This window comes from Oncorhynchus nerka, linkage group LG4, assembly GCF_034236695.1.
Source record: "Oncorhynchus nerka isolate Pitt River linkage group LG4, Oner_Uvic_2.0, whole genome shotgun sequence".
In the NCBI taxonomy this organism is placed as follows: domain Eukaryota; kingdom Metazoa; phylum Chordata; class Actinopteri; order Salmoniformes; family Salmonidae; genus Oncorhynchus; species Oncorhynchus nerka.
The window spans coordinates 74,767,459-74,786,616 of NC_088399.1; the positions used below are offsets into that span (position 1 = coordinate 74,767,459).

The 19,158-nt window shown below is 43.4% G+C and overlaps 1 protein-coding gene across 3 annotated transcripts in view; it reads right to left on the reverse strand.

Moving 5' to 3' along the window:
* Positions 1-19,158, reverse strand: part of LOC115128580 (ATP-binding cassette sub-family F member 1-like) — a 28,638-nt gene that overhangs the window by 3,826 nt on the left and 5,654 nt on the right. Inside the window, exons 4-15 of one of the 3 annotated variants that reach the window (XM_029658528.2) lie at positions 17,725-17,842; positions 17,561-17,592; positions 17,351-17,428; positions 11,542-11,598; positions 11,150-11,242; positions 5,793-5,861; positions 3,976-4,050; positions 3,773-3,868; positions 3,030-3,152; positions 1,282-1,468; positions 673-812; positions 285-433 (exon numbers count right to left, since the gene is read on the reverse strand). In XM_029658528.2, coding sequence (XP_029514388.1) covers positions 285-433; positions 673-812; positions 1,282-1,468; positions 3,030-3,152; positions 3,773-3,868; positions 3,976-4,050; positions 5,793-5,861; positions 11,150-11,242; positions 11,542-11,598; positions 17,351-17,428; positions 17,561-17,592; positions 17,725-17,842 — 1,217 coding nt within the window. Of the gene's footprint in view, positions 1-284; positions 434-672; positions 813-1,281; positions 1,469-3,029; positions 3,153-3,772; positions 3,869-3,975; positions 4,051-5,792; positions 5,862-11,149; positions 11,243-11,541; positions 11,599-17,350; positions 17,429-17,560; positions 17,593-17,724; positions 17,846-19,158 lie in introns of all 3 variants that reach the window. The other 2 variants (XM_029658527.2, XM_029658529.2) reach the window with 2 other exon arrangements.

Below are 19,158 nucleotides of genomic sequence, written 5' to 3' on the forward strand. Positions count from 1 at the left end.
GATGGGGTTAGGATTTGGGCTAAATCAACTGATGTAATTGTATTTTCTGAAACCTGGCTCAGCAAGTGTGTTGTTAAGGATATTTGGTGGTTAGGTTATTAGCTGGTCAACGGTAGGTTACATGAAAAGAACAATACTATTAAGATAACCGTGTGTTAGTGTGGGTTTTCAATCAATTTATTTGAATCATGAAACTCATCTGCATTTCCTGTAAATTCTCAGCAACAAAAGAGTGATCGAATTTAGATCCTACACCTGCACTTGGAATTCAGAAAAAACTGCACCTGGCTAGTGAGACTCTCATCCTCCAGCCTCCAGAGAACTTCTTAGTAGCTCTGTTCTGCATCTCTGGGGTGAAGGACAGACCAGCCAAGATACGACGGGCTTTAGCCTCCGCTGCTGCTGCCCCGATGATCCTCAACTCCTCATAGACCTGGTTGAGACAGACACACAATATGTACACATGCAGTCGTTAAGTCGATTGACAGATATTACATTACTATCTGAATGCAGGCTAAGAGACCATGACTCTCTTTTTCCAGTTACCACAGTCTGAATGAAAACCTGACCCCAGCCCTGTATTCATTAGACTATCATAGCAATTAGGAAGTGGATATTTTGCCTGGCAGATCTAATAGTGTTTTAGGGTTCAATTTGGATGTTTCCCCATACCTTGTCCAGTCTCTCAGCCACACTGTCTTCTCCTTTCTCCAGGAGAGCCTGCAACTGTCTCTCCTCCTCTAGGAGCTTCAGACGCCTGGTGTCTGCCTTCAACACAGCCTGGACCGCTGGGGTGTCATCCGCCATCACCTCTATGAAGATATGGACAGCACGACAGGGTGTTAAAGGGAGAAAACATAGTGCGGGTGAAGTGAGAGGGGTAGAGAGAAAGGAAGGGAGAAAACATAGTGCGGGTGAAGTGAGAGGGGTAGAGAGAAAGGAAGGGAGAAAACATAGTGTGGGTGCAGTGAGAGGGGTAGGGAGAAAGGAAGGGAGAAAACATAGTGCGGGTGCAGTGAGAGGGGTAGAGAGAAAGGAAGGGAGAAAACATAGTGCGGGTGCAGTGAGAGGGGTAGAGAGAAAGGAAGGGAGAAAAAATAGTGCGGGTGCAGTGAGAGGGGTAGAGAGAAAGGAAGGGAGAAAACATAGTGCGGGTGCAGTGAGAGGGGTAGAGCGAAAGGAAGGGAGAAGAGGGGTGAGAGACAGGATAAGGGAAGGAGACAGAGAGAAAGGTATGATGGGGGGGGGGGGGGGGGGTTCTTCAGAGGACAGGTGACATACCTTGCTCACAGAGCAGCACATCAATGTTAGGAGGGATACTGAGAACTCTGTTGGCGATATGTTTCAGAAGCGTGGTCTTCCCCTTCCCGTTAGGACCAACCAGACCGTAGCGTCTTCCTGCCACCACCAGGAGATCTGCATTGACAAACAGCTCCTTCCCGTGAGCTGATATACTGAACCTCTCCAGCTAGAGGAAACAAAGAGCAGCACATTAAAACACTGAAACCACCATAGGTGAACTCTGATACTCCAAACTTTAGGGCTTCCCACTTGACATTCAGTAAGGAATGGTTGAAGGGACTAACCACCTCATACTCACACTGTGTGCTTACAAAGAAACATTTAATACATAAAGTGCAATGTTTCAGTAACATAGACATTCATCAGCCATTTGATGAATCCCAACAACCATCCTCGTCCGTTCAACCATTCTTCTTGTGTGTGATAAGATGTTAAACTACATGACCAAAAGTATGTGGACACCTGCTCGTCAAACATCTTACTCCAAAATCATGGGCATTAAGTTGGTCCCCTCCTTGCTGCTATAACAGCCTCCACTCTTCCAAGAAGGCTTTCCACTAGATGTTGGACCATTGCTGCAGGGACTTACATCCATTCAGCCACAAGAGCATTACAGAGGTCAGCCACTGATGTTGGGTGATTAGGCCTGGCTCCCAAAGGTGTTCGATGGAGTTGAGCTCAGGACTCTGCGCAGTCCAGTCCTTCCACATCGATCGACAAACTATTTCTGTATGGACCTCGCTTGTGCACAGGGGCATTGTCATGCGGAAACAGGAAGTTCCCCAAACTGTTGCCACAAAGTTAAAAGCACAGAATCGTCCAGAATGTCATTGTATGCTGTAGCATTAAGATTTCCCATCACTGGAACTAAGGGGCCTAGCCTGAACCATGAAAAATAGCCCCAGACCATTATTCCACCTCCACCAAACTTTACAGTTGGCACTATGCATTGGGGCAGGTAGCTTTCTCCAAATCCAGCTTACTCTGTTGGACTGCCAGATGATGAAGCGTGATTCATCTCTCCCGAGAATGCATTTCCACTGCTCCAGAGTCCAATGGCGGCGAGCTTTACACCACTCCAGCCAACACTTGTCATTGCGCATGGCGATATTTGGCTTGTGTGCAGCTGTTCGGCCATGGAAATCCATTTCATGAAGCTCGCAAGGCACAGTTCTTGTGCTGACGTTGGTTCCAGATGATTTTTACGCACTGCGTCCTTCAGCACCTGGCGGTCCCTTTCTGTGAGCTTGTGTGGACTACCACTTCGCGGCTGAGCCATTGTTGAGGCTAAACGTTTCCAATTCACAATAACAGCACTTACAGTTGACCATGACAGCTCAAGCAGGGCAGACATTTGACGAACTAACTTGTTGGAAATCCTATGAGGGTGCCACGTAGAGGGTGCCACGTAGAAATTCACTGAACTCTTCAGTACGGGCCATTCTACTGCCAATGTTGGTCTATGGAGGTTGCATGGATATGTGCTCGATTTTATACACCTGTCAGCAACGGGTGTGGTTGAAATAGCCGAATCCACTAATTTGAAAGGGGTGTCTACATACTTTTGTTTGTGCCTGTGTAATATAAGAGAAAGATAGAGAGATGTGTCGATTGAGTTGATTTTTAGTCCTATTGAATTTTTCTTCAGTAAAATAAGTAGGTTCTATGTAGTTCTCTCAATTCTTCAGAATAAAGAAACACTAGAAAAGTTGAGAGGGTCAGGTCACCTTGATATCTGATGCGTTCTCCAGCATGGCCTGCCTGGAAGACAACTCAGCCTGGGACACGGAGAAGTCTCCCTCAATGGCGTTGGCAGCACGCACACTGGCTACCTGCTTCTCATACTCAATCTAGAAACAAAGGCACAGACACACACTTCCAATTCATAAAATGCTTCTGTCTCTGGTTTGGCCCAAAGGCTCTCAAAAAGGTCAGTATTTGTAGAGTATATACAGTACCAGTCAAAAGTTTGGACACACCTACTCATTTGAAGGTTTGTCTTTATTTAGACTATTTTCTACATTGTAGAATAATAGTGAAGACATCAAAACTATCAAATAACACATATGGAATCATGTAGTAACCAAAAAAGTATTAAACAAATATAAGATATATATATTTCTGTATACCACCCCTACCTTGTCACAACACGACTGATTGGCTCAAACACATTAAGGAAAGAAATTCCACTATTTAACTTTTAACTAGGCACACCTGTTCATTTCAATGAATTCCAGGTGACTACCTCATGAAGCTGGTTGAGAGAATGCCAAGTGTGTGCAAAGGATGGCTACTTTGAAGAATCTAAAATAGATTTTGATTGGTTTAACACTTTTTTTGTTACTACATGATTCCATGTGTGTCATTTCATAGTTTAGATGTCTTCACTATTATTCTACAATGTATAAAAGAGTAAAAAGAAAAACCCTGGAATGAGTAGGTGTTCTAAAACTTTGATTGGTACTGTTACCATTTTCTTTTTCTTCTTCTTCTCCTTCTTGCTCATGTTGGCAAAGGGGTCGTCACCTTTCTCCTGCTCCTGCTCTGCTATCACGTCTTCAGCACACTGACAGGAGAGGGATGCAGACAGAGGGAGAGTCAGTGATTCAGGTGTTCTAGGTGGCTCTACATGCCATGTATGACCTTTCCATACAGCAGACGATAAACACACACCTTCATTGTGTCATCTTCGTCGTCTTCAGCCTCTTCATCTTCGCTGCGCGGAGGGCGAGCAGGTTTGTTCATCCTCTGAATGGACAAGTAACACAGCATTATGGTAATACAGAAACTACGCTGCAAGTGATAAAGTGCTACTGTGACCCATATACCGTGGTCATGCATTATATTGGCCTAGATAGTTTACAGGTGTGGATATTCAGACTCAGTCACACAGTGCAGTGCATTCAGAAAATATTCACATCCCTTGGCTTTTTCAAAATGTTGTGTAACATCCTGAATTTAAAATTGATTAAGTTGGGTTGGTCACTGGCCTACACATAATACCAATGTCAAATTAATAAAAAAAATGTAAAGTTGAAATGTCATGAGTATTTAACCCCTTTTATTACGGCAAGCCTAAATAAGTTCAGGAGTAAAAGTTTGCTTAACAAGTCACATGATAAGTTGCATGGACTGTGTGCAACAATAGTGTTTAATATGATTTTTGAATGACTACCTCATCTCTGTACCCCACACATACAATTATCTTTTAGGTCCCTCAGTCAAGCAGTGAATTTCAAACACAGATTCAACCACAATGACCAGGGAGGTTTTCCAATTCCTCGCAAAAGGCACCTATTGGTAGATGGGTAAATAAAAAATAAAAAAGCAGACATTGAATATCCCATTGAGCATGGTGAAGATATTAATTACGCGTTGGATGATGCATCAAAACTCCCAGTCATTACAAAGATACAGGCTTCCTTCCTAACCAAATTGCCAGAGAGGAAGGAAACCACTCAGGGATTTCACCAAGAGGCCAATGGTGACTTTAAAACAGTTACAGAGTTTAATGGCTGTGATAGGAGAAAACTGAGGGTGGATCAACAACATTGTAGTTACTCCACAATACTAACCTAATTGACAGAGTGAAAAGAAGGAAGCCTGTACAGAATAAAAAATATTCCAAAACATGCATCCTGCAACAAGGCACTAAAGTAATACTGCAGAAAATGTGGCAAAGCATTCACTTTTTATCCTGAATACAAAGTGTTATGTTTGGGCAAATCCAATACATTACTGAGTATCTCTCCATATTTTCAAGCATACTGGTGGCTGCATCATGTTATGGGTATGCTTTTAATCATCAAGAACTGGGGAGTTTTTCAGGATAGAAAAAGAAATGGAATGGAGCCAAGTACAGCTAAAATCCTAGAGGAAAACCTGGTTCAGTCTGCTTTCCACCAGACACTGGGAGACAAATTCACATTTCGGCAGGACAATCACCTAAAACACAAGGCCAAATCCACACTGGAGTTGCTTACCAAGTTAGTTGCAACTTAAATCTACTTGAAAATCTATGGCAAGACCTGAAAATGGTTGTCTATCATTGATCAAGAACCAACTTGACAGAGCTTGAAGAATAATGGTCAAATTGCTGCAAAATCCAGGTGTGGAACGCTCTTGGAGACTTACCCAGAAAGACTCACAGCAGTAATCACTGCAAAAGGTGCTTGAACAAACTATTGACTCAGGGGTGTGAATAATTATTTAAGTGAGATATCTATATTTCATTTTCAATAAATGAGCTAAAATGTCTAAAAACATGTTTCACCTTGTCATTAAAGGGTAGTGTGTGTAGATGTGTGAGATGAAACATAAATTCACACCATAATAAGAAAACATGGAATAAGTCAAGGGGTATGAATAATTTATGTAGACACTGTATGTTGCTAACCCATTACATTTCCTATAGAATGCCATCCCTACATTCCAGAAGGAAAACTGTTTACACAAAGTCTGTGTCGTTAGCACTAAAGCGCTTCACTCACCTTGGGCTGTTCCTTCTTGCCTTTCTTTGGCTGAGGCTTCTCGTCCTCCGCTTCATCCTCCTCAGTTGCCTACAATAAAAAATGTAAAAAATAATACAGTTGAATTCAGAAATTTACATACACCGTAGCCAAATACATTTCAACTCAGTTATTCACAATTCCTGACATTTAATCCTCGTAAAAATTCCCTGTCTTAGGTCAGTTAGGATCACCACATTATTAAGAATGTGAAATATCAGAATAACAGAGAGAATGATTTATTTCAGCTTTCATTTCTTTCATCACATTCCCAGTGGGTCAGACGTTTACATACACTCAATTAGTATGTGGGTGCATTGCCTTTAAATTGTGCAACTTGGGTCAAACGTTGGGGGTAGCCTTCCACAAGCTTCCCACAATAAGTTGGGTGAATTTTGGCCCATTCCTCTTGACAGGGCTAGAGTAACTGAGTCAGGTTTGTAGGCCAAGCTACATGTCACCAAGCTTTAACTTCCTGACTGATGTCTTGAGATGTAGCTTTAATATATCCACATAATTTTCCTCCCTCATGATGGCATCTATTTTGTGAAGTACATCAGTCCCTCCTGCAACAAAGCAACCCCACAACATGATGCTGCCACCCCCGTGCTTCACAATTGGAATGGTGTTCTTCGGCTTAATGATGGTCATTATGGCTACACAGTTCTATTTCTGTTTCATCAGATCGGAGGACAATTCTCTAAACCGTACGATCTTTGTCCCCATCTGCAGTTGCAAAACATAGTCTGGCTTTTTTAATGGCGGTTTTGGAGCAGTGGCTTCTTCCTTGCCGAGTGGCCTTTCAGGTTATGTCGATATAGGACTCATTTTACTTGTGGATATAGATACTTTTGTACCCGTTTCCTCCAGCATCTTCACAAGGTCTTTTGCTGTTGTTCTGGGATTGATTTGCACTTGTCGCAGCAAAGTACGTTCATCTCTAGGACACAGAACGAGTCTCCTTCCTAAGCGGTATGATGGCTGCGTAGTCCCAAGGTGTTTATACTTGCGTACTATTGTTTGTACAGATGAACGTGGTACGTTCACGCATTTGGAAATTGCTGCCAAGGATGAACCAGACTTGAAGGTCTACAATGTTTTGGCTAATGTTTTTTGATTTTCCCATGATGTCAAGCTAAGAGGCACCGAGTTTGAAGGTAGGCCTTGAAATACATCCACAACTACACCTCCAATTGACTGAAATTATGTCAGTTAGCTTATCAGAAGCTTCTAAAGCCATGACATCATTTTCTGGAATTTTCCAAGCTGTTTAAAGGCACAATCAACTGAGTGTATGTAAACTTCTGACCCACTGAAAGTGTGATATCGTCAATTATAAGTTAAATAATCCGTCTGTAAACAATTGTTGAAAATTACTTGTGTCATGCACAAAGTAGATGTTCTGACCGACTTGCCAAAACTATAGTTTGTTAACAAGTCATTTGTGGAGTGGCTGAAAAATTAGTTTTAACCAAAGACTCTGGGTTCGAGCCCAGGCTCTGTCGCAGCCGGCCGTGACCGGGAGGTCCATGGGGCGATGCACAATTGGCCTAGCGTCGTCCAGGTTAGGGAGGGTTTGGCTGGTGGGAATATCCTTGTCTCATCGCGCACTAGCTACTCTTGTGGCGGGCCGGGCGCAGTGCACGCTGACCAGGTCGCTAGGTGTACGGTGTTTCCTCCAACACATTGGTGCGGCTGGGTTCCGGGTTGGATGAGCGCTGTGTTAAGAAGCAGTGCAGCTTGGTTGGGTTGTGTTTTGGAGGACGCATGGTTCTCGACCTTCGTCTCTCCCGATCCCGTACGGGAGTTGTAGCGATGAGACAAGACAGTAACTACTAACAATTGGATACCAAGAATTTGTGGAGAAAAAGGGGGTATAAAAAATAATTATACAAGTTAAAGACTTGTATTTAAACTTCCAGCTTCAACTGTGTGTGATATACAGTGCCTTGCGAAAGTATTCGGCCCACTTGATCTTTGCGACCTTTTGCCACATTTCAGGCTTCAAACATAGATATAAAACTGTATTTTTTTTGTGAAGAATCAACAACAAGTGGGACACAATCATGAAGTGGAACGACATTTATTGGATATTTCAAACTTTTTTAACAAATCAAAAACTGAAAAATTGGGCGTGCAAAATTATTCAGCCCCCTTAAGTTAATACTTTGTAGCGCCACCTTTTGCTGCGATTACAGCTGTAAGTCGCTTGGGGTATGTCTCTATCAGTTTTGCACATCGAGAGACTGACATTTTTTCCCATTCCTCCTTGCAAAACAGCTCGAGCTCAGTGAGGTTGGATGGAGAGCATTTGTGAACAGCAGTTTTCAGTTCTTTCCACAGATTCTCGATTGGATTCAGGTCTGGACTTTGACTTGGCCATTCTAACACCTGGATATGTTTATTTTTGAACCATTCCATTGTAGATTTTGCTTAATGTTTTGGATCATTGTCTTGTTGGAAGACAAATCTCCATCCCAGTCTCAGGTCTTTTGCAGACTCCATCAGGTTTTCTTCCAGAATGGTCCTGTATTTGGCTCCATCCATCTTCCCATCAATTTTAACCATCTTCCCTGTCCCTGCTGAAGAAAAGCAGGCCCAAACCATGATGCTGCCACCACCATGTTTGACAGTGGGGATGGTGTGTTCAGGGTGATGAGCTGTGTTGCTTTTACGCCAAACATAACGTTTTGCATTGTTGCCAAAAAGTTCACTTTTGGTTTCATCTGACCAGAGCACCTTCTTCCACATGTTTGGTGTGACTCCCAGGTGGCTTGTGGCAAACTTTAAACAACACTTTTTATGGATATCTTTAAGAAATGGCTTTCTTATTGCCACTCTTCCATAAAGGCCAGATTTGTGCAATATACGACTGATTGTTGTCCTATGGACAGAGTCTCCCACCTCAGCTGTAGATCTCTGCAGTTCATCCAGAGTGAACATGGTCCTCTTGGCTGCATCTCTGATCAGTCTTCTCCTTGTATGAGCTGAAAGTTTAGAGGGACGGCCAGGTCTTGGTAGATTTGCAGTGGTCTGATACTCCTTCCATTTCAATAGTATCGCTTGCACAGTGCTCCTTGGGATGTTTAAAGCTTGGGAAATCTTTTTGTATCCAAATCCGGCTTTAAACTTCTTCACAACAGTATCTCGGACCTGCCTGGTGTGTTCCTTGTTCTTCATGATGCTCTCTGCGCTTTTAACGGACCTCTGAGACTACCTCTGAGACTATCACAGTGCAGGTGCATTTATACGGAGACTTGATTACACACAGGTGGATTGTATTTATCATCATTAGTCATTTAGGTCAACATTGGATCATTCAGAGATCCTCACTGAACTTCTGGAGAGAGATTGCTGCACTGAAAGTAAAGGGGCTGAATAATTTTGCACGCCCAATTTTTCAGTTTTTGATTTGTTAAAAAAGTTTGAAATATCCAATAAATGTCGTTCCACTTCATGATTGTGTCCCACTTGTTGTTGATTCTTCACAAAAAAATACAGTTTTATATCTTTATGTTTGAAGCCTGAAATGTGGCAAAAGGTCGCAAAGTTCAAGGGGGCCGAATACTTTCGCAAGGCACTGTATATATATATATATATATATATATACATATACACTGCTCAAAAAAATAAAGGGAACACTAAAATAACACATCCTAGTTCTGAATGAATGAAATATTCTTATTAAATACTTTTTTCTTTACATAGTTGAATGTGCTGACAACAAAATCACACAAAAATGATCAATGGAAATCAAATTTATCAACCCATGGAGGTCTGGATTTGGAGTCACACTCAAAATTAAAGTGGAAAACCACACTACAGGCTGATCCAACTTTGATGCAATGTCCTTAAAACAAGTCAAAATGAGGCTCAGTAGTGTGTGTGGCGTCCACGTGCCTGTATGACCTTCCTACAACGCCTGGGCATGCTCCTGATGAGGTGACGGATGGTCTCCTGAGGGATCTCCTCCCAGACCTGGACTAAAGCATCCGCCAACTCCTGGACAGTCTGGACAGTCTGTGGTGGATGGAGCGGGACATGATGTCCCAGATGTGCTCAATTGGATTCAGGTCTGGGGAACGGGCGGGCCAGTCCATAGCATCAATGCCTTCCTCTTGTAGGAACTGCTGACACACTCCAGCCACATGAGGTCTAGCATTGTCTTGCATTAGGAGGAACCCAGGGCCAACCGCACCAGCATATGGTCTCACAAGGGGTCTGAGGATCTCATCCCGGTACCTAATGGCAGTCAGGCTACCTCTGGCGAGCACATGGAGGTGGGACTGTGCGGCCCCCCAAAGAAATGCCACCCCACACCATGACTGACCCACCGCCAAACCGGTCATGCTGGAGGATGTTGCAGGCAATAGAACGTTCTCCACGGCGTCTCCAGACTCTGTCACGTCTGTCACATGTGCTCAGTGTGAACCTGCTTTCATCTGTGAAGAGCACAGGGCGCCAGTGGCGAATTTGCCAATCTTGGTGTTCTCTGGCAAATGCCAAACGTCCTGCACGGTGTTGGGCTGTAAGCATAACCCCCACCTGTGGACGTCGGGCCCTCATACCGCCCTCATGGAGTCCGTTTCTGACCGTTTGAGCAGACACATACACATTTGTGGCCTGCTGGAGGTCATTTTGCAGGGCTCTGGCAGTGCTCCTCCTGCTCCTCCTTGCACAAAGGCGGAGGTAGCGGTCCTGCAGCTGGGTTGTTGCCCTCCTACGGCCTCCTCCACGTCTCCTGATGTACTGGCCTGTCTCCTGGTAGCGGCTCCATGCTCTTGACACTACGCTGACAGACATAGCAAATCTTCTTGCCACAGCTCGCATTGATGTGCCATCCTGGATGAGCTGCACTACCTGAGCCACTTGTGTGGGTTGTAGACTCCGTCTCATGCTACCACTAGAGTGAAAGCACCGCCAGCATTCAAAAGTGACCAAAACATCAGCCAGGAAGCATAGGAACTGAGAAGTGGTCTGTGGTCACCACCTGCAGAACCACTCCTTTATTGGGGGTGTCTTGCTAAATGCCTATAATTTCCACCTGTTGTCTATTCCATTTGCACAACAGCATGTGAAATTTATTGTCAATCAGTGTTGCTTCCTAAGTGGACAGTTTGATTTCACAGAAGTGTGATTGACTTGGAGTTACATTGTGTTGTTTAAGTGTTCCCTTTATTTTTTTGAGCAGTGTATAATAAAAAAGTGAGTCTCTAATTTAGTTCAACATAAAGCGCTAGGATATACTCTGAACTCCCTAGATACTCCAGCAGATCTGAAATGACTAGATAGGCTTTGTGGAATTTTCACTATATTGCTTAGCCTATCAAAAGTCTGACCTTGGGTGCTGGTTTAGCCTCTGGCTTCATGTTCTTTTTCACAGCTGTCTTTTCATCCCCGTCTTTCTTTTCTTCCTCATCATCGGAGGGAGCCTGGTTTTATGTAGGGAAAAGAAGAGTGAGGCTCCATGTCTGGGAACAAGTGAGATCAGACAGTTTTATTGTGTTGAGTATTTCAGTGGGTTAGATCTGCAGATATGAGGTCTATGAGAAAGAGAAAAGTCGTTAAATAAAGTGTTGTGAAATAAAAAGGGAATAGATTGAGAGGGGAATGTGTTAGTGAACAATTTAAAATGTGCTGCTTTCTGTTATCAACCCTGTTGGATGGGGGAGGGGATGTTGGGGGGGGGGAAGAGTGTGCAGTAGGAGAATAAATCCATTCCATCACCCACCTTGGCTTTCGGTTTTGGCTTATCTTTTTTCTTGCCCTTATGCACCTTCTCAACCTCCTGTGTTAAAGTATTAAAGACGCAAAGACAAACACACAGATACACCAGTTCCTTAATATTAGAGATGCCCTTACACCAAAGCACAAAGTCGTTATGAAGAAAAATGACATGCTTGATTCAAAATCATTAGATTCCAAGCGCCTTGCAAGCCCCAACACTTCTGGCCAATGCTAATTTGTCCAATACATGTAGATGAAATGCAATGAAAGGAAATGATGTAGGAATAGGGCTGTTATGGTGACCGTATTACCGCAACACCGGCAGTCAGGACCGCAGTCAAATTCCACGTGACCGTTTAGGCACCGTAACTAGGCTTCTCCAAAACTGCGCTCTGATGCTGCGAATGGTCATTAGTAGGCTACTGAACTTCCTAACTGCCAGTCGCTAATGGCCTTGCACTGATGTATTGCCCCTCTAATCACACTGACATCAACGCAAATGAGATTTCTGAGATTTCCATCCCAAACTACAACATTTCCAATCAAGATAGAACTGCCAAAGGGGGAGGAGTTGCAATCTACTGCAGAGATTGACAGAACTTTGCAGGCTAACTTCCCAGGTCTATGCCCAAACAGTTCGAGCTTCTAATTTTAAAAATGAATCTCTCCAGAAATAAATCTCTCACTGTTGCCGCCTGTTATAGGCCCCCCTCAGCTCCCAGTTGTACCCTGGACCCCATATGTGAATTGATTGCCACCCCCCCATCGATCTTCAGAGTTCGTTCTGTTAGGTGGCCTAAACTGGGATATGCTTAACACCCCGGCAGTCCTACAATCTAAGCTAGATGCCCTCAATCTCACACAAATTATCAATGAACAACACCAAATCCGTAAACATGGGCACCCTCATAGATATTATCCTGACCAACTTGCCCTCCAAATACACCTCAGCTGTTTTCAATCAGGATCTCAGCGATCACTGCCTGCATCCGCTATGGGTCTGAGGTCAAACGACCACCCCTCATCACTGTCAAACACTCCCTAAAATACTTCTGCGAACAGGCCTTTCTAATCGACCTGGCCCGGGTGTCCTGGAAGGATATTGACCTCATTCCGTCAGTCGAGGATGCCTGGTCCTTCTTTAAATTGTATTTCCTCAACATCTTAAATAAGCATTCCCCTTTAAAAAAAATGTAGATCAAAGAACAGATATAGTCCTCGGTTCACTCCAGACCTGACTGCCCTTGACCAGCACAAAAATATCCTGTGGCGGACTGCACTAGCATCGAATAGTCCCCACGATATGCAACTTTTCAGGGAAGTCAGGAACCAATACACACAGTCAGAAAAGAATGCAAAGGCTAGCTTTTTCAAACAGAAATTTGCATCCTGCAGCTCTAACTCCAAAAGGTTTTGGGTACACTGTAAAGTCCATGGAGAATAGGAGCACCTCCTCCCAACTGCCCACTGCATTGAGGCTAGGTAACACTGTCATCACCGATAAATCCACGATAATCGAGAATTTCAACAAGCATTTCTCTACCGCTGGCCACGCTTTTCTCCTGGCTACCCCAACCCCGGCCAACAGCTCTGCACCCCCTGCAGCTACTTGCCCAAGCCTCCCCAGCTTCTCCTTCACCCAAATCCAGATAGCAGATGTTCTTAAAGAGCTGCAAAACCTGGATCCCTACAAATCAACTGGGCTAGACAACCTGGACCCTCTCTTTCTAGAATTATCCACTGCCATTGTTGCAACCGCTATTACCAGTCTGTTCAACTTGTATCGTCCGAGATCCCTAAAGATTGGAAAGCTGCCCCGGTCATCCCCCTCTTCAAAGGGGGTGACACTCTAGACCCAAACTGTTATAGACCTATATCCATCCTGCCCTGCCTTTCTAAAATCTTCAAAAGCCAAGTTAATAAACAGATCACAGATCATTTCAAATCCCACCGTACCTTCTCCGCTGTGCAATCCGGTTTCCGAGTTGATCATGGGTGCACCTCAGCCACGCTCAAGGTACTAAACATTATCATAACCGCCATCGATAAAACACAGTACTGCGCAGCCGTCTTCATAGACCTGGCCAAGGCTTTTGACTCTGTCAATCACCATATTCTTATCGGCAGACTCAACAGCCTTGGTTTCTCTAATGACTGCCTCGCCTGGTTCACCAACTACTTCTCTGATAGAGTTCAGTGTGTCAAATCGGAGGGCCTGTTGTCCGGACCTCTGCCAGTCTATGGGGGTACCACAGGGTTAAATTCTCGGCCGACTCTTCCCTGTATACATCAATGATGTCGCTCTTGCTGCGGGTGATTCCCTGATCCACCTCTACGCAGACGACACCATTCTGTATTACATCTGGCCCTTCTTCGGACACTTAATCCTCCAAACGAGCTTCAATGCCATACAACACTCCTTCCGTGGCCTCCAACTGCTCTTAAATGCTAGTAAAACTAAATGCATGCTTTTCAACATTTCGCTGCCCGCACCCGCCCGCCCGACTAGCATCACTACTCTGGACAGATGGGACTTAGAATATGTGGACAACTACACATACCTAGGTGTCTGGCTAGACTGTAAACTCTCCTTCCAGACACATATTAAACATCTCCAATCCAAAATAAAATTGTCTTCCTATTTCGCAACAAATCCTCCTTTACTCATGCCTCCAAACATACCCTCGTAAAACGGACTATCCTACTGATCCTTGACTTCGGCGATGTCATTTACAAAATAGCCTCCAACACTACTCAGCAAACTGGATGCAGTCTATCACAGTGCCATCCGTTTTGTCACCAAAGCCCCATATACCACTGCGACCTGTATGCTCTCGTCGGCTGGCCCTCGCTACCTATTCGTCTCCAAACCCACTGGCTCCAGGTCATCTATAAGTCTATACTAGGTAAAGCTCTGCCTTATCTCAGCTCACAATAACAACACCCAGCACGTGCTCCAGCAGGTATATCTCACTGGTCATCCCCAAAGCCAACACCTACTTTGGCCGCGTTTCCTTCCAGTTCTCTGCTGCCAGTGACTGGAACGAATTGCAAAAATCACTGAAGCTGGAGATTTCCCTCACTAACTTTAAACATCAGCTACAGTGGGGCAAAAAAGTATTTAGCCAGCCACCAATTGTGCAAGTTCTCCCACTTAAAAATATGAGAGAGGCCTGTAATTTTCATCAGAGGTACACTTCAACTATGACAGACAAAATGAGAAAAAAAATCCAGAAAATCACACTGTAGGATTTTTAATGAATTTATTTGCAAATTATGGTGGAAATCTTGCTTGTTTGTAGGTGACCAAATACTTATGCCCCGCATGTGCGCACTCCCTCGAAAATCGTTAGCTGAATAAAATAGAAAGGATATTTTCTCCTACGTACAATTGTATTCTTCATACTATAAAATAATGCCACAGAATTCTAAGCAAATCTTGCCTGATAAATGAACAAGTGTAGCCGACAGCAATATGGCATGGCTAGATCAGGGACTAACATAAGGACAACTCAGTATGCTGAGTATGCTATTCTGTTCTTCTGAAATAGGCTACATTTTCTTCATATCATGTTTCTTTAGACCGGTCTAAAATAAACAAATGGATTTATTGTGATGGTGTAGGTTATATTAAATAGATTTATTAGACTTTTTAAAATTGAACATCTACAACGGTCGGCATGGGTCTAAGCTGCCTGCCATCCAGGACCTCTACACCAGGCGGTCAGAGGAAGGCCCTAAAAATTGTCAAAGACCCCAGCCACCCCAGTCATAGACTGTTCTCTCTGGTAACGCTTGCCATGCGGTAGTAGGCGTGTCAAGTCTAGGACTAAAAGGATTCTCAATAGTTTTTACCCCCAAGCCATTAGACTCCAAATGGCAACCCAGAGTATTTGCATTGTGTCCCCCCCAACCTTTCTTTTACGGTGCTGCTACTCTCTGTTTATCATATATGCATAGTTACTTTAACTGTTGTGGCCAAAAGTTGAGAATGACACAAATACTAATTTCCACAAAGTTTGCTGCTTCAGTGTCTTTAGATATTTTTGTCAGATGTGACTATGGAATACTGAAGTATAATTACAAGTATTTCATACGTGTCAAAGGCTTTTATTAACAATTACATGAAGTTGATGCAAAGAGTCAATATTTGCAGTGTTGACCCTTCTTTTTCAAGACCTCTGCAATCTGCCCTGGCATGCTGTCAATCAACTTCTGGGCCACATCCTGACTGATGGCAGCCCATTCTTGCATAATCAATGCTTGGAGTTTGTCAGAATTTATGGGTTTTTGTTTGTCCACCTGCCTCTTGACGATTGACCACAAGTTCTCAATGGGATTAAGGTCTGGAGAGTTTCCTCGCCATGGACCCAAAATATCGATGTTTTGCTCCCCAAGCCACTTGGTTATCACTTGTGCCTTGTGGCAAGGTGCTCCATCATGCTGGAAAAGGCATTGTTCATCCCTAAACTGTTCCTGGATGGTTGGGAAAAGTTGCTCACGGAGGATGTGTTGGTACCATTCTTTATTCATGGCTGTGTTCTTAGGCAAGATTGTGAGTGAGCCCACTCCCTTGGCTGAGAAATAACCCCACACATGAATGGTCTCAGGATGCTTTACTGTGAGTCTTCGCCTCACTGTGGGTGCAGATGCACTCACACCTGCCTGCTGCCATTCCCGAGCAAGCTCTGTACTGGTTTTGCCCCGATCCCACAGCTGAATCAACTTTAGGAGACGGTCCTGGCGCTTGCTGGACTTTCTTTGGCAACCTGAAGCCTTCTTTCACAACATTTGAACCGCTCTCCTTGAAGTTCTTGATGATCCAATAAATGGTTGATTTAGGTGCAATCTTACTTGCAGCAATATCCTTGCCTGTGAAGACCTTTTTGCGCAAAGCAATGATGACGGCACGTGTTTCCTAGCAGGTAACCATGATCCTTTTGAAGCTTCCAGTCTGTTATTCGAACTCAATCAGCATGACAGAGTGATCTCCAGCCTTGTCCTCGTCAATACTCTCACCTGTGTTAACGAGAGAATCACTGACATGTCAGCTGGTCCTTTTGTGGCAGGGCTGAAATGCAGTGGAAATGTTTTTTGGGGGATTCAGTTCATATGCATGGCGAAGAGGGACTTTGCAATTAATTGCAATTCATCTGATCACTCTTCATAACATTCTGGAGTATATGCAAATTGCCATCATACAAACTGAGGTAGCAGACTTTCTGAAAATTAATATGTATCAATCAAAACTTTTGGCCACGACTGTACATACTATCTCAATTGGCCCGACCAACCAGTGCTCCCGCACATTGGCTAACCAGGCTATCTGCATTGCGTCCCGCCACCCACCACCCCCTCTTTTACGCTACTGCTACTCTCTGTTCATCATATTTGCAGTCACTTTAACCATATCTACATACTACCTCAATCAGCCTGACTAACCGGTGTCGGTATATAGCCTTGCTACTGTTATTTTCAACTGTCTATTTAATGTTGTTTTATTTCTTTACTTACCTATTGTTCACCTAATACCTTTTTTGCACTAAGTAAGCATTTCACTGTAATGTTGTATTCAGTGCACGTGACAAATAAACTTTGATTTGAACATGTGTAGCTATTATTGTGAGTGTGTGATGAACTCCAAAAGACAGCAGAAAAGGAACAGTACGAGGAGGGGTGGGATGGAATGAATTAATTAGTCAAACGCAACAAACACTTTCTTAGAACTCCCTGGACCTCTAAAACACTATGTTAGTATCAACAGAATCCACATTCAGATTTAGAACATGACAAACATAACAGACCCCACGCACCTTATTCATCAGTCTCTCATCATCACCACCGTCATCATCACTGTCTCCCTGACTGAGAGCGGCAAAGATGTTCCCACCCTGAGACAACAAATACAATTTAAAAGTGGATTATAGTGTATTCTACCCTCAAAATGTAATAGAACGGAATGATCAAGACTGTAAAGACTATCGATATAGTGATCAAGACCGATGCATGCACAACATGCTCACCTTATTTCCCTTGCCTTTTCCAGGGGCCACAACTGGGATGAGAAAGAGAGCGAGCAAGAGAGAGAGCGAGCAAAGTTGATGAAAGGCTAGCTAGGCTTGCAACACTGAACATTTCCAGCTTGAAATTTAGACATTTGTTTGACAGACTAAGCAGTCAACTTTACCTTCCTCTTCCTCTTCCTCGCTGGCTTGCACTGACAGCTTCTTTAGTTTCTCCATCATATCCTCGTCATCATCATCATCTCCCTCACCACTTCTACCTTTCCGCCGGTCTTTCTTTTTCTTCTGAGACCGATAGCAAAATAGATTAGAGAGGCATTATGGTTCATATGACACTACTAGGGCTAGGTATTAGCAGGGAGGGACCACATGATACATATCACAATTATATATATATATATACACACACAATCACAATTATATATACACACATATCTCACATATACATAAACACACACACGAAAAAGTATGTGAACCCTTTGTAATTACCTGGATTTCTGCATAAATTGGTCATCACATTTGATCTGATCTTCAGCTTAAGTCACAACTTACAAACAGTGTGCTTACATTAATAACACAAATAATTGGATTTCTTGTCTATATTGAAAACATCATTTAAACATTCAGTGTAGGTTGGGAAAATTGTGAACCCCTAGGCTAATGACTCCAAAAGCTAATTGGAGTCAGGAGTAGAGGTCGACCGAGTATGATTTTTCAACGCCGATACCGATTATTGGAGGACCAAAAAAGCCGATACCGATTAATCTGCAGTTTTTTTGTTTATTTATTTGTAATAATGACAATTACAACAATAGTGAATGAACACTTAATATAATACATCAATAAAATCCATTTAGCCTCAAGTAAATAATGAAACATGTTCAATTTGGTTTAAATAATGCAAAAACAAAGTGTTGGAGAAGAAAGTTAAAGTGCAATATGTGCTATGTAAGAAAGCTAACGTTTCAGTTCCTTGCTCAGAACATGAGAACATATGAAAGCTGGTGGTTCCTTTTAACATGAGTCTTCAATATTCCCAGGTAAGAAGTTTTAGGTTGTTGTTATTATAGGAATTATCGGACTATTTCCCTCTATACCATTTGTATTTCATTAACCTTTGACTATTAGATGTTCTTATAGGCACTTTAGTATTGCCAGTGTAACAGTATAGCTTCCGTCTCTCTCCTCGCTCTTCCCTGGGCTCGAACCAGCAACACAACGACAACAGCCACCCTCGAAGCAGCGTTACCCATGCAGAGCAAGGAGAACAACTACTAGATGCTCAGAGCGAGTGACGTTTGAAACGCTATTAGCGCGCGCTAACTAGCTAGCCATTTCACTTCAGTTACACCAGCCTCATCTCGGGAGTTGATAGGCTTGAAGTCATAAACAGCGCAATGCTTGACGCACAACGAAGAGCTGCTGGCAAAATGCACAAAAGTGCTGTTTGAATGAATGTTTACGCGCCTGCTTCTGCCTACTACCGCTCAGTCAGATACTTAGATACTTGTATGCTCAGTCAGATTATATGCAACGCAGGACACGCTAGATAATATCTAGTAATATCATCAACCATGTGTAGTTAACAGGTGCTTATG